This window comes from Mastacembelus armatus, chromosome 14 (assembly GCF_900324485.2).
Source record: "Mastacembelus armatus chromosome 14, fMasArm1.2, whole genome shotgun sequence".
Taxonomy (NCBI): Eukaryota; Metazoa; Chordata; class Actinopteri; order Synbranchiformes; family Mastacembelidae; genus Mastacembelus; species Mastacembelus armatus.
Genome location: NC_046646.1, coordinates 16,390,137 through 16,412,513, shown reverse-complemented (window position 1 = coordinate 16,412,513; position 22,377 = coordinate 16,390,137). Strand labels below are relative to the sequence as shown.

General features: G+C 39.0%; 1 protein-coding gene across 4 annotated transcripts in view; it reads right to left on the bottom strand.

Moving 5' to 3' along the window:
- Nucleotides 1-2,000: 2,000 nt before the first annotated feature.
- The window catches only part of trim3b (tripartite motif containing 3b), a 28,042-nt gene continuing 7,665 nt past the window's right edge, over nucleotides 2,001-22,377 (bottom strand). The window contains exons 1-17 of one of the 4 annotated variants that reach the window (XM_026328188.1): nucleotides 18,503-18,742; nucleotides 14,000-14,175; nucleotides 11,653-11,782; nucleotides 10,908-11,018; nucleotides 10,575-10,726; nucleotides 10,199-10,379; nucleotides 9,943-10,044; nucleotides 9,699-9,797; nucleotides 9,368-9,520; nucleotides 8,663-9,041; nucleotides 7,768-7,871; nucleotides 7,474-7,641; nucleotides 7,067-7,235; nucleotides 6,198-6,239; nucleotides 5,394-5,464; nucleotides 5,149-5,289; nucleotides 2,001-4,942 (exon numbers count right to left, since the gene is read on the bottom strand). In XM_026328188.1, the coding sequence (XP_026183973.1) occupies nucleotides 4,790-4,942; nucleotides 5,149-5,289; nucleotides 5,394-5,464; nucleotides 6,198-6,239; nucleotides 7,067-7,235; nucleotides 7,474-7,641; nucleotides 7,768-7,871; nucleotides 8,663-9,041; nucleotides 9,368-9,520; nucleotides 9,699-9,797; nucleotides 9,943-10,044; nucleotides 10,199-10,379; nucleotides 10,575-10,726; nucleotides 10,908-11,018; nucleotides 11,653-11,782; nucleotides 14,000-14,145 (2,301 nt within the window). In that variant the 5' untranslated portion in view covers nucleotides 14,146-14,175; nucleotides 18,503-18,742 and the 3' untranslated portion in view covers nucleotides 2,001-4,789. Of the gene's footprint in view, nucleotides 4,943-5,148; nucleotides 5,290-5,393; nucleotides 5,465-6,197; nucleotides 6,240-7,066; nucleotides 7,236-7,473; nucleotides 7,642-7,767; nucleotides 7,872-8,662; nucleotides 9,042-9,367; nucleotides 9,521-9,698; nucleotides 9,798-9,942; nucleotides 10,045-10,198; nucleotides 10,380-10,574; nucleotides 10,727-10,907; nucleotides 11,019-11,652; nucleotides 11,783-13,999; nucleotides 14,176-18,502; nucleotides 18,743-22,377 lie in introns of those variants that run through there. The other 3 variants (XM_026328187.1, XM_026328189.1, XM_026328190.1) reach the window with 3 other exon arrangements.

Genomic DNA, 22,377 nt, shown 5'->3' with positions numbered 1-22,377 from the left:
CTGTGATACTGATGGCACAGTCATGCCATTTTGTGCGAAATGCGTTAAAATCTGAAATAGTTTGGTTCTTGAAAACAAGCAGATGTAAGGCAAATTTCAAACACTTTAATGGCAGTTAGGCTTCACAGCCATGTACTTAAATGAGTGAACCTGTAGATGTGCTTTACTATGGCATTCATTACTGTAAGGGTTCACAGGAGCCAGGTTGACTTGACTAAAGTGAAAGCTTGTACTCTAAAAGTTTTTGGTTTGCTTTTATCTTATGTTATTATATATTTTTTATTTCTCTCATAAAGATGATTTAAGTAGCCTTTATGTATTTTTATGTTTGCTTGTGCAGTTTCCAACTGTTTATGGGCCTAGAAGTGAGATGTTTGCCTCCTTACGCGGTTGTTTTGTTCCTTTTCCAATGATCTTAATGAGGATGATGATGTGATGGTCATATCTGCAGTCAGTCTCACGATGCTCTGCTTTCAGTTGTTCAGTCGTCTTAAGATTCTCATGTGGGGACTGCTAAACTCTTTAAGTTCAACTATTTGGTAATACATGTTTTTATTTTAAGACAAGAAAAAGTGTAATTCATTTAAGATCTATACATTGTTTTCATTGCTGAATTCCTTTAAACATTTATTCAGCTTTTCAGCTTTTTGTCTGTGTCTCAAGCAGTGTGGCATAATTTTGGTAGTCCGTGTTTTGTGGCCCTTTTACAATGGACTTAATGTTTCTCAGAATTTATGAGATTAAAAGAGAAAAAAAAAAAAAACACTTGTGCTTTATTTCCTGTAAGATCTTTACTGTCCAATTTGTGTGAGGGCTGTTGCTTCCTGTTTCCAAAACAAACCCTTCTATTGTCCTACATTTTCTTTTTGTCTTTTGGGACATTTTGGTGTTCATTCAGTTTTCATACAGCAAGAACATTTAAGGCGAATGTGACAAAACAGTTCTCTCCTCCTTCTTTGGTAATGACTCAGTAGTGACTTCCAGTCTCTTTACAGATATGTGGCTTTAATGAAAGTCATTACTATGAACCCGAGACAGTCCTCGACACTTAACAGAAAAGGTAATGTTGTGTGTGTATATATATAAATAAATAAAAAACCAAACCTGTCTACTCATCACGCTGACTTTAAACTATGCTTATATGTTGCACCACTGGGTGCCCGATGTTACGCAAATAAATGAGGTCAATTTGATATCCATGGCAACGGCTGGGCTTTTTCTCAGCAGAGAACCCAAACAGTTAAGCATTGTCATGCACGAATTGTAAATCACTGCATATGTGACCTTGTGCAATAGATCCTAAACATCAGTCTGTTATGTCTCTTTTGATTTACCAATGCCAGTCTCCAAAGATAAGCAGTGATGTTGACATTTTTCAGATGATATCAGATTTTGCAGTTATGTTATTGTATGATATTCATATAATGCAAATTTAGCAAAATAGTAAACAAAACTTTTTATAAATACAATTATCAAAGTAAATTGTGCACAAATGCAGACAAAATGTAAATAACATTAGCTAATTTATTCAAGTCAGGATGGCACACGGAGCAGCCGGTCTCTTTTATCAGGCAGCTGAAATTTCAAATTCTTTGTAAAAAAAAAAAAAGCACATGAAGTGTTCATTTTAACAGACATGTATCATTCTAATTCTGTACAAAAAATAACAAAACAACTGTTCATAGTGTTATTCTTTAATATTTACAATCATATCTTTGCCATGATTACATAATGATTACTTCTGGTAAGATTGGCCTCTTGCAATATACAATATGCTTCACGAGATGGTTGATCGGGGTTTAATTTATACTCTATGTGCTTCCTTTTTTTTCAACACAGACATGAGTAAGTCAGTGACAGTTACAGGGGAGAGACAGACATACTGGTAAAACCATATTAACAGGAATCCAGTTAATTGAGGATGAGGTCAAACAAATCTGTCATTAAAGAGTTCTCCAAAAAATGGGAAATGCATATGAAAACTCATGATGAATTACAGGTGAGTTAACGAGGAGGGACCATTTATTCATAAAACACAGGTTAAAAAAAACAAAACTTTCCATTATGTTAGCTGGTGTTGTGTTCCTCTAGGAGACACACAAAAACTTTTAAAATACTCAGCTATTAAGCAAATTAATGCAAACAATGGGAAATTCATGATAAAAGTGCTTGTCAGCTACAAGAATATGATTGTAATATACAGTACACTTTTTGATTGTGTAAAATGATAACTATACACAGATGCATATATTACTCTTGCAAACTATATAATTCTTTTTGTAGTTTGTGCAATGTTCAACAACAATACATTTTGGCAGAAGGAAAAGTTTAAATGCATGTGTACGGTGGCTGACAAGGGCAACCGTGCCACAACAGCCAAATGCCACAAATACAGAATCGCAAATACCAAAAACACATGCAGAAGAGGTGATGTTAAAAAGGTACATTTTCCATTTAATCTTTGTTACAGTACTGTAAAAGATGATGGCCAAGTGTTTAACAAAGAAATAAACAGAAAACGTACCTTTTTTATGTCGCCTCTCTAAAAGTTAGCCCAACTCTGTTCATAGCATCCCTCAGTTTGGAGTCCCCCTAAAGGCCTGGCACACTTCCATTCGATGAGCATGCAGCACATTTGCATGTGTTTTTGGTATTTGCAGCGTTCCTGTATTTGCAGCATTCGGCCGTGCAGCGCGTTTGCCCTCGTTGACCACCGTACTATGTGAGCTCATTGGGAAGAGGCAAATGGGAAAACAGCTTTCAGTGCTACAAGTTACAAGGCCTATGTACAACAATGTTTGGCAAAGAGGAGACATTTTCAATGCACCAAATAAAAAAATAATTTGTAGAACAAATTATATAGAAGACAATTAATAATAAATTAAGTCCTTTGAAAAAAAAAAAAAATACAGCAAATAATGTGCACACAGCTTTGTTCCTTTGATGTTTGCAAGTCATTCTGTTAGCTACTACTCAGCATGGCCTTCTACTGTATTGATATATACTCCAGTGTTAAAATCCTTGCTGGAATAAGTAGGCTATATAGTGAAATTACACAGACACCAAATGTACAGTCCAAACCATAAGTATACGGACAGTCACACATTTTTTCTTCTTCAGGCTCTGTGTTTTAGCACAATCAATTTGAAATAAAACGTTAAATATTACAATAAAGTGCCAGGGCTCTGCACAGCAATATAGAACTGTGTGGGAGATACAGCTCTTTTAACACACAGTGGTAAGAGTTCAAACGTAATTGGACACTTGGCTGATAAACATTTCTCAGGCAGCTTTGTGTTGCTTTAACTTAAGTTTGCCAGAGGAACTGGGTACACTGGCAGTGATCGATGCTTTCGCTTCCACTGATACAACAGGATTTATGCCGGTATACATGAGATTTAGACAAACATAACAACTCATCGGATGATATTTTGTCATTCAGGTCATATCAATGGGTGGAAACAATTTTCCACAAAATATTAAATATAATGATTTTGTTTAACTTCTGTATATCTGCAATTATGTTTGAACCTCTAGTCTTTGGAAGGTATTTGTTGAAAGGACTAAAGCTTGCACACAATTCATTCTATACTGACAAACCTTTATATTAAACTGAGTGCACAAAAGCACAGAGCCCAAAGTACAAAAAATAGGTCACCATCTTACAGTCTGATCCTTATATATACACTTATTGTAAATATGCATATGTACAACTACATTATTTCGTAGATATGAACACACAAAAGTGCATGAACTATTATGGTCAGATATCAAACGTTTGTGTTGGTTAATAGAAGAGAAAGACTAGATAGAATGAGCTGGACTTAAAGTGGAGCTGGTTCAGGTGCTTTGCTCAAAATCCTTTTCACTCTATTAACTGTTGTGCTTCTTGATGCTTATCTTTGGGTACCAAGAAAAGAACATTTGCATATAGGTAAAACATAAAACCATATTTATGTACAGGGATCTTGTGACATGGACCAGAGTGATAAGGTGCAGAACAAGAATAAGAACTATGGTAATTCTTTTAAGCAACACATTCCTGTCTGTATGTGTCCCATTGTGTTTATAGATCAGAAACTGTAAGGCAGTAACTACTGTTTGGAGTATACCGACATGCAACAGTGTTCAAGAAAAAGCCTGAGGGTTGTCGCTTAGATCGCAAAGCATCCTCTTCTCGCAGGGCCAACAGGCAGTTGACCTCTGCTTCTGGGTCTCATTTTGTTTGCTGGTAGCTGGGAGTAGTGTTTCATTTGCACTGCCCAAGAAGTGCAGTGTGTCACCAATTTTACACTTGCCAGGCTGTTTACTAGTGAGGTCACACTCATAAGAAATAGAGATGTAACGCCAAGTTCCAGAAGGTCATTTCCAGTTCGTTTGGTTCGTTTCAAACACCCAATGTTTGAGAGTTTCAGGGAGACAGAGTGGCTGATCAGATGGCAAAACAAATAATATAATTATCTAATTTCATTCCTTATTTTTTATGAATGTGTCTTTATTTATTAAGCTTTATTTCCCCAGGAAAGCTTTTTCATATGTGTTTCATTTTTTAGAGTGGAAATTGTCACTTTTTGCTATATTTTTTAAAATAATTTGCTTAATTTGCTTAAAAAAACATTTTAATTATGTAATTATGTATGATTTCTTTGTCTTGAGCTCCAAACATTAAATGTCCAAAAGCATGTGCAGATAAAATGAAAAGGAAATTAATTTGTGGAACCAGGAGTCACTGTCAAATGTGCAGGCATGTCTACAAGCAGGAGTTGTGTCAGTGATGTCTTCCCTCTGTTTATTGCAGATATCTGTAAACCTTAAAGCAGTGGTTACCAGAGTCGGCAACAGCCACGTGTCCATCTGAGGTGAGGGCGAGGCCCTGGGGTCCATACAGCGGGTCTGCTGAGGTGTTAATGTAGGATAAGAAGGAGCCTGTGCTGTCAAACACCTGAAATCGAAAAATACAAGTTTTTAAACATTAAGGCTACAATAGACTATAGTGTTAGTATTAACAAAATACAAAGATACTCAAATTTGCAGATTTAAAGTTGCTGTGACTTGGATGGCATCTTACTGTTGCTGAACTGCAACTCAAGCTCCATATGAGAGAAGGTAATGTTCAAATCCTAAAGTTATGATGTTAACATATCTCACCTGTATTCTGCTGTTACCCCAGTCAGCTACAATGATGTTTCCATTGGCGTCCACAGCCACACCAGTGGGAGCATTGAACTGGCCGTTGCCTTCCCCATGAGAGCCAAACTTGAACAAGAACTCTCCATCTGCACTGTACACCTAGGACAGGAAGTTTTCCATGCACATTTTGATAAACATCATTCTTGACAGTGAAAAGTGTAATAGACTATATTATTCATTTGTAGTTTACTCTTCTGTCCTACCTTTACAGAGTGGTTGTGAAAATCAGTCACAATAATTTCATTCTTGTTGTTCACTGCAACAAAGTGCGGACCTGAATGAAGAGAGCAGGTTGTTGTAGTAAGAATTTACTGTAGTTGAAAGGTAGTTGTAGATTCATGACTGGGGCATGTAGTTTGTACCGTTCCCTTCTACTATTAGTATGATGTTTGAATACAAATTACAAGTAGTTGTGCCTAAAGCTGCTGTTCTGGCAAATCTGTCATGCACTTGATACTTTAATTTCAGTTGCACTGTTGTTTTGTCAGAATGCATAGACAGAACTAAAACTTTACGTTAGATTATATGGAAAGGCTATGGGCTCTAAAATTCAATCCCCTCCCCATTCTAAAACATTGTCTCAGCTATGGTTAAACTGGAGATTTACAGAAATGCATCATGGGTAGCTATTTATAAGAAATGAAAACTTATTGGCTGAGTTAGACTTTAATGAGCTCTGTAGATTCTAAAACTGATTTTCTTATATAACAAATAGGGAATGTCTGTTAGTTTCATGGCACTGGAGTTGGAGAAGTGGTTAAATTATTTTCATAGCTATTTACACCAAACACAGAATGCACATGACAAAATATTCGTTTTTGTAAGTGGATATTACAAGGGCATGTACTTGAATCTGTGATTATTGCTGTACAGACACAGCTTGATCCAACAATTTGTCAATTATCTTGTGTTTTCAAGAGGTGAGACACATAATCAGGGAGTCGGGTTAGACAGAGGTCACTGCACTGTGGGATTAAGGTTACAGCAAGGCCACACTTAGTACTTACTGAAAATTGAGCCAGATTTATTTAAGTTTGGGCCAAGTTTTTCTGAATTGGAAAACAGGAGGAAGAACAAAAAGAAAGAAAAATAGGTAGTCAGAGATAAAGGATAAACAAAGAAGAAAATAGAGCAGGTTGGTCAGTGTAGACAGCAAGAGGGTAGCAATGAGATACCTGTGGTTTTTCCTAGAAGTATATACAGACTTACATTTTTAAGCAAAATGTGAGAATTGTTTTTTTTTTTTTTTTTTTAAACTGGCAGTAAAAATGTCACCAGAGAAACGAGTGGTGAATTGAACATATATTTATTGTGCTTAGCGTAGAAAATTCATGTTGTGGCAACTGCTTTATTTCCTACTTTCATGCCCAGATAGGCACAACCATCAGCAATCCATAATAAAGGTGATAGCAAGCATCAACTGAGAAAGTTCTTCATGCTGTTTGTTGCTCCAAACTGAGCCGACATTAATCAAGGTGTTAAAGGTGCAATGTGTAAAATGTGAACGATTTAGTGACATCTAATGGTGAGATTGCAGAATGCAACCTTCTGAGCACACCTCACACCCTCTAGTCTAAATATTATACACTGAACCTTTAAAAAGGAGTTCATATGGTTCACAATTTTCTTACATTTATTTAATGGTAAAATGAAAGCTAAACAATTTTGGAGAACTCCTTCAAAATACTAAATAATATATAATATTCACAGGACTTTCCCTGTTATTTTATGCTAAATACATGAAGTATTATGGTGGATTTGCTTGATAAGGCTGATCGACACTGCTGCATCAGTGACAGATAATGTCACTGAAAGGGGGCATTGTTTGTGAGCTCTGTCTATAGTAAAAAGAGATCTTTTGTTGCCTTCTTCCCACCTGCAAACTGTCTGTCCGATGTCCCCCTGCCTCCAAACTTAGTCACGAGCTTCCCATTGGATTGAAATATGAAGACACAGCAGGCCTTGTTGTCCACAGTGATGATGTGTCCGTTCTTATCCACAGCCACGCCCTTAGGACCCATGAGCCGGCCAGCACCGATCTTATTCTGTGAGGGAGAGGGATAAAGAGAATTTTTATCTTTTATTGTTTTTTTTATGTTTCACCAAAGCAAGGAAGAAACTAATATTTGAGCAGTAAGACAACTGTTCATGCAGGATTTTATTCTGCTCTATGAAAGCACTTTAGAAATAGTGTTTAGCAATAACATCATACATGCATAAATGTTAAATGAGGCGTAGTTTATCTTTACTGCTTTTTAGCCAATAGAACGTCTGATATCTTACCTTAAACTTCCCATCAGAGGAGAAGATGCTGACCCATCGATTGTCATAGTCAGCCACCACAATGTCACCATTCATGTCAACAGTGACGCCGGTCGGTCTCTGCAGCTGCCCTGGGGACCGACCCCTGACCCCAAAGCGCATCTTGAACTGGCCATCGTTGGAAAATACCTGTAATTAGTTCCATCACAGAGCATGAAGTTTATCATGATTGCAGTACCACAACAGTATTTTCCTATTCTACATGACAACAAACATACACTTTTCCACCTACATGCATCTTCTGCTGTGTCTCACCTGTATGCACTGGTTGTTGCTGTCAGCCACCACCACTCTGCCGTTACTAGAGGCTGAAATTCCCTGCAGATTGGTGAACTCCCCTTTCTCTCTTCCCCGGGAACCTGACAGAAAAATAATTACACATTCAGTAAATCTGCAAATGCATAGTTTCACCTTAGTCTCAATGTATATAATCCATTTGAGTAAAGCCTGAAACCAATGGTTTTGGACTAGGAAATTGCCTATAACGTGTATTAAAGTTCAACATTTTACAAAGAGAAAGTTTTTGGTCTGATTCTCTACCATTAAGGCAAACTAATGTTTTGGTTCATTTCAGTAGAGTTCAAAAACAAATTTGCATAGTCATCAGGACTTGGTTTAGCTAGGTACTCCATCACTAGGAACATTGGACACTTCAGTTTTTTGAGGATGTTATTTTTTCAAGGCAGGGACACACTTGACATCCACAACCTGAGAGCCACATGTTTAATGCAAATAAGGAACCACCAAATTCTTATTATCCTTTTCACAATAGCCATGTTTGTTTGTTGTTTGTTTTCTGGGTTTGAGCGTCTGAAAACACAGCTTGAGTGTTGTCTCTGAGATAATCTCTTCTATCACATCACAGCTACAGTCTACTGGCTTGACCTGAAAGCAGCAGCTGCATGGGAGGCAGAATTAAAAACTTCTGTAATAGTTTAGAAAGTAGTTTGTAGTAAAAATATTTATTATTGATTTGTAATTAATTGGATGAAACATGTGATGCAGTGTACCCCTGCCAGCTGATCCCTGTGACCCTAAATAGGAATAAGCGGGTATAGATAATAGATGGATGGATGAAACATGCAACACAACCATCAGATATTACATGCTGTTCAAGACCTTTCTGTCTTAAATGGTTCACCTGTCTTACCCACTCTGTAGATCAGCTCATCTTCGATGGGGTTCTCCTTTTTCTTGGTGGTACTGTACATACTGGAAGGCCGTCGCACCGCTTTCTGCCGTATGTGACCCCCTGTCCCACTGGGAGACTTCACCCTCCGCTTGACATCATCTGGAGATTGTGGCACATCCGAGGGCTTAACCGCCCGCAGGCGGAAGGGGCTGCCACGTATCGGCTGCCCATACAGCAACAGAGCGAAGGAATACTCTCCCTCACTGCGCAAAGTGTAGCCCACCTCATATGTTCCATTCTTATTGTCCGTTATCTCTGTCTCTGCAGCCCGGCTCCCATCAGCAGCCATTATATCTGCTTTTAAAACAGCATTTCCAGTCCTCACCAACTCTCCATCCTGTGAATAGAGGTCATGGATGTGATTTCAGAGCAAAAACAGCTTTTGTTCAAGATGCACAGTGTTGCACCGACCCTGCAGCACTTTCAGTGAACAGTTAACAGGCTCCTAACTGATTTGTTTTTGACAATAATGATAGCAGCTAACTGTCTCAGTGACAACTAAAAAAAAAAAGAAGAAAAAAGCGTGAATGTGTATGATGATGATGATGATAAACTAAATATCCATACAGGTAAGCAAAGCTAATAAGATAGTAAGAAGATAAAAAACTAGCCAAAGGTAAAGCTGCTATTTAACACAGAATAAGGCTAAATTGCAGACAGTACTTTGTCTTTTGTTGTCACAGTAATGGTGTGGTGCTGCCCTGTTGCCGCATGGCGGAGACCCTCTCCTGTGGCGACAGAGGTGTGAGCCACAGCCGCTGTGGTGAGGAGAACACCCAGGTTTTGAATGGAGCGCCTCAGACCTTCAGTCTCCACCTGGAGCAGACATCACATACGATATCCAGTATTTTCCAGTGCAGAATCCCACACTGCTTTCTAAAGATTCATGGCTTGTTCCATGAGGCATATGATGACAGGAAATACTCAAAAGATGTATTATACCAGACCAAAAAGTGTAGCTGACTAGAGAAACAGAATAAGCATCAGTTGATACCTGACAGTCCAGGTGTGCGTTCTGATGTGGTCTCTCTGGGAAGTCATATCGAGCAAGCGCTGTTACCCGCTCACTCATCTGCTTCTGAACTAGCAGCACCTACATTTATAAAAGGCACATGTTTTTTTCTATTAATGTCTTTTCCACCAAAAAGCACTGCTGCATCAAATTTGATAGCTGATTCCCAAATGGGTTGTAACTTGTTTGTTAGCTTGCTTGTACAAATTCCAATCTGCCAGCCCACCTCAGTAGCGCTCCCATGGCTAAGAGCCTGCTCTGTAAAACTGCAACTGCTCTGGATGTGTTCCTTCCCCTGAAGGAGGGATGAAAGCTGGACCTGCAGGACCTGTGCTCAGGTAAGTGGATGAAAAGAGGTAAGAGAGGTAATAAGGATTTTAAAAGAAATGCCAGATCATGATTGAATACTTGTTTGTAAAATGAATGTACCTATGACTATGAGTGTATGAGTATGAGAGCATGTGGGGGCAAAGCAAACCAACCTTTTGCTTAGTGCTGCAAATGTTCTCCAGGTCAGTGATGAGGGCTGCCTTCCGCTGATGCAACGCCCGTTCCAGCTCTTCAAACGTGCTGGTAATTTCTGCTATTGCCTCATTCTTCCTTTCATTCAGGTGGCGAGAGATCTCACTCACCAGCTCGATGGCTGCTGTTAGTTGAGGGAGTCTGCAAAATGACAAGAGATTAAGTTTCTTTTAAAATAAGTAAAATAATAAAATATGATTATAACTAATGTTGAAATAAGTAATATGATGAAAAATTCCCTGTATTTTTAATGAACATTGGCCTGTGCCACAGTAATCAGTATTCACCCAATGTGAAGGATATACTGGAAGCTTTACTGAGGTGTCAGGTTCCCACCTGCTGTGTATTGCATCCAGCTGTGTCTTCAGTGCAGCCTTGTGCTGTTCCACGACATCCCGCAGAGGAACAGTCAAATGCTCCCGGTGCTCACCCTCTGTACAGTCCAGGCACATGGCTGTCTCACATGACTCGCAGTAGAACTCCATCACCTGCAGAGGGAGGCAAACTGAATAACTGAGCTCACTCACACTTGGTCTTGCTGGTAAGGAATTTAAGATTTAGTTTCTTTTGCATTAATTACTGCTTCACATTAATTACTCCTAACAGCAAAAAAGGTTAGAAGAGTCCCGTGAGGTGATTACTGGACTGCATCACCAAAGGGCTTCCCACCTTTCCCTCATGGTTTGGGCAGCAGAGGGGTTTCCCTGCAGCTGCAGCACTGACTGACTCCAGGACACTGCAGGCCTCTGGCCGTGAGCACTCTGGGTCACGTTGAAGTACCTGGTCAAAAAGATTTTAACCTCATTAGGGTTAGGGTTTGCTGTTATGCTGCTTTTTTTTCTCAGTGTGCAAGCTGAAACAGACTCATGAAATAAAAATATGTTTTTATGTACTGTTTTAGTACTTTTTGTGGGCGTTTTCTCCTTTATTTCAGATTTGACAGCTGAAAGGTGACAGGAGCCCAGAGGAAAGGGGGTAGCACATACAACAATCAAACCATATATGGCATTTCAAGCATTACTTCTATCCTTTTGGGTCCTTCTTTTTAGTATGTTCATTCTGTGTGCCCTAATGCTAACCATAACCATCATGACTACATGCCTGCCAGAAACCATTTGACCTTACATTTAAAGTACATCCTGAAAATAGCCCTTTAAAAAATATAGACTGTACACAATGACCTCAGTCTAGAAAAATGTCCTCCTTCAGTTTCACACCAGGAGTGGTTCTCACAAATACATCATCAGGGACAAAAACAGGCACTCCCATTTATCTGAGTATTGTCTTTAATTGTTTTTAACATTCTTTGCTTTATTGTCTACCTCATAATTTGTTTCATGCACTTGAAAGTCCTGTTAATCTAGTACGCTTGTGTCCTGCTTTCAGTAAAAAAAAAAAGTGTTAAGACTCAAACCTCCATGAGATTAGTAATGAAGAAGTTGTTTTGTAGAGCACAAACTCCTTTCTCTGGGAGGATGGACGTCTGCCGACACACTGGACAAGAGAGAGTCAGAGACTCAGGGGGAATGTAGTTCTGGAGACAACTGAGGAGGGAGTGGACAAATATAGACAACAAGCGTTAGATTATAAAGTATACAGTACCTGAGCAATGCATTGTTCTGTTTATAATTATTAATCATATTCACTTTGCCAACCAAGGATAAACTACTAGAGAGAGAGAGAGTGAGTTGTCACCTTCATTACTGTAATTGAGAGACAGTAGCTAAGTGCTGCTGCTGTCACAGCACGTAAGAGAAAATCCCAGTCAATGAACAGGACTCACAGCCTCAGGGGAAAACACACATTTTGCCTTCAAATAAAGTTCTGGCAAACCAATCTGGCTAATAGAGGCACAAAGAGGAAAAGGACTTTATGGAGAATGTATGTTTGTGCATGGCACGTGTTTATGTTTCTGAATGTCTCTGAGTGTGTGGGGCTGCAAGGAGGCTTTGAATTCTGGCTTAGCCTTATCCTGACAGCAGCCACACATCCATCCAACTTACCCCTAAAAGTCGAGGATGTTCAGGTTCAGGGAATCTGTTTAACATTAGACTAAACCAAACCCACAGTCAGCAAAAATCAGCTGAAATATTCAGATTACACCACATTTCTGGCCTACAACCCAGCTGCCTTCCAGCACGTGATGCACAATTGCTTGTTTTTTTTTTTTCTTTTTCTTGAGCTTGTGTTTTCACTAATTAGACAGTTAATATTGCAAGAAACCCACAGTCAGTGGTGAGGATAAGTCTCTGTTGTCCATAAGGACGCCTGGCAGCTGCTCAGGCTGCATGCTAACACCATTCTGTTTAATTTATGACTCCACACATGCTTGTATCAACCAAGCCTTGGTAAACTGCAGAATATTTCAGAGATTTAACAAAAGTCCTTGAATAACTACGGCTCTATCAACACCACTGCAACACCACTGGAGCCTGAAGAAAGAACTATTATTTTGTTAGACACAGCCAGATGGGAAAACACAGGCTCCAACGGTCACATGCTAATTTCTGCATTTTTTTTTTATCCATCCGCCCATCATCTATACCCACTTATTCCTATTTAGGGTCAGGGGGATCTGCTGGAGCCTACATGGTTTTATATAATGGTAAAAATAGTAACATTATTATTATTAACAATAAAAATATAAAACAATATAAAACAAGACTGACTCAAATATGATGTTGTTTTCATTTTGTGTGATTCACCACTGATTTACCAATACTACAACAATGATGTACAGTGAGTACAGGTAGGCCCATGCCCCTATTGTAGGAAAGTCCAATTTATTTCAGCATCATTTGTAACAGTAACATAAGCCAAGGCAAACTCATGACCCTGATCTCTGAAGAGGGAGTACACAAAGATAAGAGGCAGTTGTACAGTATGTTCACATGCTTAATGACTCACATAAAAAAGAGGACAGCAAAATTAGAGAGAGACTACTATACCAAAGAGACACGCCCAGCCTTAAAAACCCCTAAAACTACATCAGTCCATCCAGTATTAAAATGTCTGTCTGGCATCATCACATACAACTCCAGACAAAAATCTGTTCACCTCAGCAGGAGTCCAACTCAAATACCATCCAGTTAAAGCGGGGATTAAACTTTCCCTCTGGTGGGCAAATGCCACTCACACTCACAGATTTTATCACACACTTCATGTGTCTGTACAAAACTACTCCATAAATGTTTGTTTTATCAGAGGTTTAGAAGTGATAATGCCTGAACCATAATCCTGGTTATCCTCCGCACCTAATAACATACCCCTCTCTTCATTCAACATCCTCCAACTGAGGAATGCTTGCTCAGTACGACCCAGTAAGTATTGGCAAAGGGGATGCTGTATGGCGAGGAGCTGCAGAGTGAGGCGGTGTAATTGTGCCTCACAACAATGAGCCTTTTTCAGACAACAGTCATTGACGTCTCTAAAGCCAAGGAATGCACTTATCCCAGTGGAGTCGGTGAAGAGAAGTGCTCCAAGCTGTTTAATTGTGGGTAGGGATTTGCAATAGATGAGGTTTTTCGATTAGGTAACACAAAAATATGACAAGAATTCTTGTTTAATAGGATGGGAGGATAGGTACTGCCAGGGAAATAGACAAAATTTTGGTTATATCCCCTTTTTTCCATGGCCAACAAAAGCTACACGTAGCAGATGGTGTGAGTATTATCTTTGGTTCAGCTTGAGGGAAGTGTAGTGTAATTATGATGTTTTTTTTTGCCAGTGGTCATTAAAAAGAGAGCACAAACGCTAGTTACCTTTCACAGAAGGTGTGCAGACAAGGGAGGACCTTGGGGTTGCGGTAGTGATCCAGACAGATGCTGCAGACCAGAAACTGCTTGTCTATCTGACGCACCACAGGGCTGGTGCTCCCAGCCTCACGCTTTGCCATGGCAGAGGACATTTAAACCCACAGACAATGACAGCAGTTAACCTGCAGAGAGACAAAAATAAAGCATGAATATATGTCTGTATTTGTCTATAAAGACTAGGAGTGTCACATCAGGGTCTGGTTATGCTACTTAAACTTCCCACAGTACATACCAGGAACAGAGGCTAACAAAGCTGCTTAATCTCTTCAATAGTATAAAACATGTCCATTGTTAAGGTATTATTTCTAGGTTAATACCAGAAAAATTCCAACTGAAAGAGCACAGTGTAAAAGAGACATGCATCAGTCCTGAATGTACAAACAGCAGTAGGTGTAGACAAACCAGTTTTAACCATGTGCCCTAATTTTAATTACCATCTTAGCAAAACAGGAAAATAAGAGACCAAAGGCTTTGTACCAAAAAAAGTGTAGTCTACATTAAATAACCTCTTATTATAAATCCACAATAATGCATTATAGCAAGCATTCCTCAGATGTTGGTTCCTGCAAGGTAGGCTGCTCCCCACAGTGAGTAATGTCAAGACCCCCCACACACACACATGAACATGAGACTGAAAACAGAATGTGTCATGTTTCCTTCTCTTTGCCTTTGTCAGCTTGTCTATATTTACTTGTGAGATCTCACTAACTTTGTTTTGGTTTAGACTGTCACCTAGTGGAATATTTCCCTGAACCACAATGGTCTTGCATAAAATGTAAAATGGTATATGAATTAAATAATAAATAATAAATAAATTAAATAATATTTTACTTTTTTTTTTACATTTATTGTATATTGCTTTTTGTATATAATTTCTATATTCCTCTATCTTTTTAAAAAAAAATTCTTATATTGTTTTCTTTTCCTTGTGAGATTTATGTTGAGTGCCCATAATTTGCTGCTGCAACAGTGGAATTTCCCAGTTTGGGATGAATAAAGTATTTCTATCTATCTAGCTATCTATCTAGCTATCTATCCATCTATCCATCTATCTATCTATCTATCCATCTATCTATCTATCTATCTATCCATCTATCTATCTATAACAATGTTGGCAGTTTGAGCCTGTACACTCTACACACATTTACAATTGGTTTGCACTATATAAACTTTTATGTGGTTCACCCATATTTAATGTGCATATGAAACATTACAAATATTACATACTGGCACCAATTTAAACTAAATAACACACTAAATAATGTTAAAGCAAATCGTGTCAATGACAATCTATTATTAACAGTAACAACACTCCGTGAGGTGACCTGAGCAGAGCAGCTCCACAACTCACATATTCTCATCCATTTGGGAAATACAGATGTGAGGTATGGATAATCTGCCTAGCAAACTGGTGCTGTCTCCAACGTGCCCCACTTTCACATCAGACCATGCCCAAACAAATATGGTTTAATAATTACAGTGGTATGCTAAACAAGCTACTGCAGAACATCACATTCTGCACATAGTATTTAAATGCAAAAAGTCCAAATTACAACATGTACACACGCCATTTACAACAGATTTTCATAAGGAAAGTGGCAACATATATTTGGTAAAAAATATATATATATGTAGTTTCACTTGATCAAACCTAAATTTTAAATAGGTGTGTTTGATGGATACTGTATAGTTAGTTATTTTACCTCTGTGTTGCTAACTAGCTCCACCAATGTAGTCCAGCCACATCTTCTGAGTAGGTCAACACATGTATTATTCATGAGTCAGGCATAGACATGCATCCATACGCTCATACAAATGACAAGGACACACAAACTTGTGCACACACACCCACTGAAAATCATCCTCCCCCACCAGACTACCCCTGTCTGGACATCTGTCACTATTGGAACTAGTACAACACTCAATCCCCATAGATATATGCACTTAAATGCCACATCAGGGTTTCTGAGATACATCTCACCCGTTGCCATATTGTCTGGGGCAGTTTGTCCATTCTGGTGAGTACAAACAGCAGGAAACAGCAGATTAACAGGTGAATTATTATGCTTTGTATCTTTTCATAAAGAAACTAAAATAAATCAGAAAATTTCAAAACTTTGACTTAAAGCTACATACATTACTTATCACAAGTTAAAATCTAAAATAAAATGTATCAGTACCAGTTCTGACATTTGAAATAAAGCAAAGATTGCTTGTAATTTCAATTCAATTCAATTCAATTCAATTTTATTTGTATAGCGCCAAATCACTATACAAATCATCTCAAGGCACTTTACAAACACAAAAAACCCAACAAATCCCTTATGAGCAAGCACTTGGTGCCAGTGGAGAGGAAAAACTCCCTTTAATGGAAGAAAAAACCTCCAGCAGAACCAGGCAATTTCAGTGTATGATTATATTAACACCAAAACAGAAAATATAATGTGACAAAATGCTGTAATAGACTTCACTTAATTCACTTAAAATACACATTTTAGCCAGGTCCCCAGGTTTTTACTCAGTGCTGTTACCATAACACAGCCCCCTCCTAGAAAAACTGGGAGGAATCAAAGGTGTGTTGAAAGGTGTTCAGTGTTGAAAAATGTTTAAAAAAATAAGTTTAATTTTACACAATTACAACAAGCAAAGGCCACCCTTTCAGTGGAATGACCCATCTATACTGAATCCCCTATGACCCATCTCTGCTTGTGTTCTGTTGTCAGTTGTTGCCCACACACAGACACACAGACACAGACACACAGACACAGACACACACACACACACACACACACACACACACACAATCAGGGTGGGTGAGAGCCAGGCTGTATCTTTCCAGTCTCTGCAAAGAGGATCTAATGACACACAGTCTTTAGACTGGGAGGGTAATGGTCATGTAATAGGCTGTCAACCATTAGAACACCATGTCATGTTCACACTGGTAAGGGACAGGGTGCAGTGTGTGTGTGATAGAAACAATTAGAGGAAAGTAGTTATATATTCTGTGAAATTAAAATATACATTGTTCACCATTAATTCTGCTTAAAACTGTAATGTCATCACTTCAGAGTATCCGGTTGTCTCTGAGGGATTCTAATGAAAAGAACAGCAACTACAGGATGTATTGTGTACTTCAGTGCAGTTCTCACACATCTCTGCCATTCTCTTTCTGTACTAGAACATGCTGTTACTAATATCGTCATTCTGCAATGATGTGTGTCTAAATTTAGACATAAGTTAGTGGGTAGATGAGGAAGCAATGACAGCGAAACTAAAATAAGACTGGGGGTCTTAGCAGAGCTGGAGAATTGGGGGGGGTGTTGTTTACTGTTGGTTATATTTTAAAGACATTCATTTTGTGGTCACAGTAAAATACTATTCTGATAAATTTCAATTCAGATTTACGTTCTCAAAACTCTTGGAATGCAAAAAAGACTAGTATAAATTATCTGGTTGACTGACAAATGGTGCCAACAACACACATGACAGCCCTGAATATATACACACGAGTTTGTGCATGGTCATAGTTGTGCATGGTCATATGTATTCAGCAAACTGTTGTCCCAACTTAGTTCATAAGCATTTAAATGTCAAAGTAGGCCATGATGCTTAGTTTTAATATTCTAAAGTAACCAGTTAATAAGTTTTAAAAAATGGATGAAGACTTGCAGATTCACAGCATTTGGCCTTTGTTGATAAAGACAGCAGGGTGGGATGAAGCCAAGCCCAGGCAAGACTGCAGAACGTTTCACAAGTTATGTAGGAGAGGGCACATCCTGCAGGGGGCTATCAACTAATACCATTAAAATGAAATCTGTTATAATTCTCTTGGTCATTAGAAGCTCAAAAAAACAGCAGTAATGTTTCTGCTGACTCTAGCCTGAGTAATTCCCAACAGTTTCACGATTACAGCATTTAGATGTGTAACTAACTGTATGTGTGTGAGTGTGTGTGTGTGTGCGTGTGTGTGTGTGGCAGGTTTGTTTGCGTCAACAAGCTAACACCCGTGGATGTAACACACAATACATCTATTCACCGCTGGTTTCACAGAAAACAAAAGTAACAGTTTTCTTTGTGTCATTCAGAAGTGAACCCTCTACTGTTACTTTGACTGTACAATGGGATCCTCACGCCGTATGTGTGTCTGCTAGAACAAACACAAGGGAACGAGGTGGGAAAAAGTGGAGCTGGAAAAACAGGAAACCAAACATGGTCTTTCCAGTTCAACAGCAGGGCAGGAAAAGGGAAGATAGGCAGTTTAAAAGCTAAGTGAATATAATACAAGTATCAGCGCTTCTGTTTTCTGCTCACTACCATGCACCTGCACAGCACTACTGAATATGTGTTTGACAGCCTGGACAAACACAGCTGAGTTGACAGTGTAACATCATACATTCATATAGAAACACGTGTACTGTATGAACATGAGGACAAACACAGAAAAACTACCTACTGTCCGTAGAGTAGGGCAGATCAGTCTAGAAGGCTCCATGGCTGCTCGTGTTAAACCAGTGTAATATTTGAATCGGCATACACCCTGACTCACACTTGCACACCCACTTCAGCTTTCGTCTGTGCCTCCTGCTCTGCTGACCACTCTTCGTATTCCTCGTATTCCCTTTTCCTTCTCTTGCTTTTTCCTTTTCCATACAACACACACATGCTGAAGAGGGCAGACTAGGGATGAGAACAGAGGGTGGGACTGTAAATTGAAAGTTCCTCCTACTGTCAGTGCTGTTCACATACATGAGCGGATTGGATACCAACCTACTGTTGTGCTTTGATTGGCTGGGAAACTTAAACTGGCAGGGACTAAGGATTGCATCATAGGGCAACAATTCGTGCTGGCCAGAGGGAGTGAGAAGTAGAGATTGAAACAGACAAGAAGAAAGAGCAAACAACTTGAATCCAGGGGAATATTTCACATAGGGCCTTAATCTGCAGCTTCACTATTTAATTTCTAAAACGTCGTGCAGACGTAAAACTAGGATGATTGGGTCCAGGTCTTGAATGCAGCTTGTTTTGATTTGGATCATCTGGCCTCCAGTTATAGTTTTAAAGAAATACGTCATTGCTTAGGAAGACAAGTACACACATACACAGTCACACACACAAACAGGGCAGGCAAACAAAACAGAATTACAGTTACATAATTCATGATGTCACCTTTAAAAAAAAACTTGACATACAGTACGCCTCCAGCACAATCCTACTATCAAATTACACACATACAGGGACTAACTCAAATTCTTAATACCAAAAGGGGCTTATCATTTTGAATGTCAAGGAAAGATCTTGTCACAGGATCATTTTGCTCCCAATCCCTTAAACGCCCTGTTCTTATGAAGTGGTCCGAGTTTAATCTGAAGTCAGAGGTGATGACTCTGACAAAAACATCAATCTACAGTTAATCTGTGTGGATTGAGTCCAGCCACCACTCCTCCCTCGCTTCCGGCTCTGCTTCCTCCACGCCCACGCACACCTTTCCTAAATCCCATAAGTCTACATTCATAGTCCAGACTGCTGTGAAAGGTTTAACAGGAAGTAAAGGATAAGAGGATGAAAATATTACTCAGAGAATGAAATATCGCTTGATGTCTGCAGGGAATGTATTGTTGAATAACAAGTACATACTTTTTTGTTACTGTTTCAAATGTTTTTATTTTGCTACAGCCTCTTAATCACCTCTCCTGATTTTATCAGGAACCACTGTGGCCACAAAACTTGTTATGCCTATTAACAAATATCAGTGGATGCAAGATCTCTTGCTTGTTCTTTCCAAACCAAATCAACTCCCACAAACACATTGCAGCTGGACAGAATGACTTAATAGGATGTCTTGTTTTATGCTCCACAGTAACTAATTAGAGAGAGGGTATCTGACATGACCAATATATCAAATGCAGAGTGGGCAGGCCTTTAAAAGAGTCCCTACAGTGAGCACTCTACAGCATTATTAGTTTACTGCAGTGCTTTCTGCTGAAACCACACTTTTATTAGAATATACGACTCCTCCACTTATTAAACAGGAGGAAGATGAACCACAAGTGACACCCACAGCCCACCCACTCCTGAAATTAATACATGCAGTATAATGTGAAAAATCAGCGTTATATTACATATTTTCAAATACTGTCAAATGATAGGAACAAACCCATAGCAGCAGTTAACTATGTGCCTTGTTCAATTTAAACATCTAAAATAAATCATTCTGCCCCAGGGTAAGTAAGAGATGAAACAGTAGCAGTAATGACAGTAACGATAATGATGTTCCCCAGAAAATCCTAAAAGAAAATGATACCCATTTCAGGCTTGGAACAAAGAAAATTATTTTTGCAGAGAAATACATAGCTTCAATGTTGTGTTTGATCTTTTGAGGGGGGGGGGTCTTTTTTTTTTTGCTTTCAATAAATACTGTGCCCACACTCAGTGCTGCACACCTTAAGCCTTGTTATTTTTTGCTTGATCTTATGTTTTATAAGCTCTTCCTACACATTTTGGGACCCTCCTACCTCTGCCTGCTGTGCTCGCAAACCTCATGATTGGTGTGTCTGGAAAAATAAGTTGGGAAAAATGTGAAGGAGGAAGAATACAAATGGAATAAAAATTCAAGAAACAGATGAGAAAGAAAAGTGATAAAGGGGAAGAGAGAGATGACACACACAAAATACTCTATATGCAAAATACGCATGCAACCACATTCTCAGCTACTTCAATCTGAGTCATAGCATTAAACCCGAATTTGTTCCCCACAATTAAAAGAATATTAGCCCACAGCTAATAGACGGCATGTATGGTCCAGCCTGTGTAACCCTCATTAGTATGCTCAGCAAGCCTCTAGTTTCCTGCACATTCCAGTCTTAAGCCTCTACATACATATACTTCTATATATAGAGCAATCAGTTCTCATCCTCTTCACACCACTGGCAGGCACGTGCTCTGAGCTGCACACACTGTGAAAAAGTGCAGGATCCTCGGATGACCAGTGTAGTAATGATGCAGAAATACTTAAAACAGACTCACATGCTAAAAATTTACATAAGTCTCTCCCTTGTCCCAAAACTCTCTCATCCATGTAATGCACATATTAGATGTCTGATGTTTTATGTTTTATTTGCGCACACTTATTCTTGCAAGTTTACTACGACATTAACATTCCAAAGCAGTGTCACAATATCCTCAGGATTACTCAGCATGTGTGATTATAAGTCAAAATGACTCATATTTTTACCATACATACATATTATGAAGGTGACTGGTTAGCACTGTTGCCTCACAGCAAGAAGGTTGTGGGTTCACAACCCAGCCTTTCTGTGTGGAGTTTGCATGTTCTCCCTGTGCTTGTGTGGGTTTACTCCAGGTACTCTGGTTTCCTCCCACAGTCCAAAAACATGTATGTCAGGTTGATTGGTGACTCTAAATTGCCCATAGGAGTGAGTGTGAGTGTGTGAGGTTGTTTGTCTTTGTGTGTCTATATGTGGCCCTGTGATGGACTGGTGACCTGTCCAGGGTGTACCCCTGCCTTTCACCCAAAAGAGAGCTGGGACAGGCTCCAGCAGTGACCCTGGTTAAGGAATAAGTGGGTATAGATAATGGATGGATGGACATATTATTGCGCTGTAAATAAGAGTCTTGTTATTGTCATCTCATAGTGAATACATGGGTCTACAGTACATGCAATTTACAGGTTGATTGTCAGGTTTAAAAAAGTGTTGATGTTTGCTTTCATACAGAAAACTGTGGCAGCTGCTGAGCTGTCCTGACAGCACACCTGGCCTCAGGGAAAGCAGGTGTGTGAGCGTACGTTGTGTGCTATGTGCCCCACTTCACGCAACCATCATTTGCTTTAGAGCCATACAAAACTATTCACATTAGAATCAATACTGTTAAAAAAAATCCAATCGATAATTGTACTTTCTGTACATGTATAACATATTCTGCATTTGTTTTTATGTAAGTCACTCACAGCTGCACCCATTTTACATGAACAATGTCTGAGTCTATACAAATTATTACCGCATATACTGCAGAGTCATTTCAATTGTTTATACCTCTGAAATAAACCACCGCAGTCAAAAAACATTTGATCTCCTCTCATATTCCTCACATAAAGGCAGACATCAGAAGAGTGGCACAAGTCCACCGAACCTTAAGAAATAGATACATGAGAAGCTCAGACTGGAAGATACACACTCTACTAAATCTCTTGGAGTATGTGTTGCAGAACCAGTCTGTACACATTCACACACACATAACGCCATCTTGATATCAGAGCAAAATTCTGGAAAAAGACTATTCTCTAATCACTCTGCTTTCATTTGTTC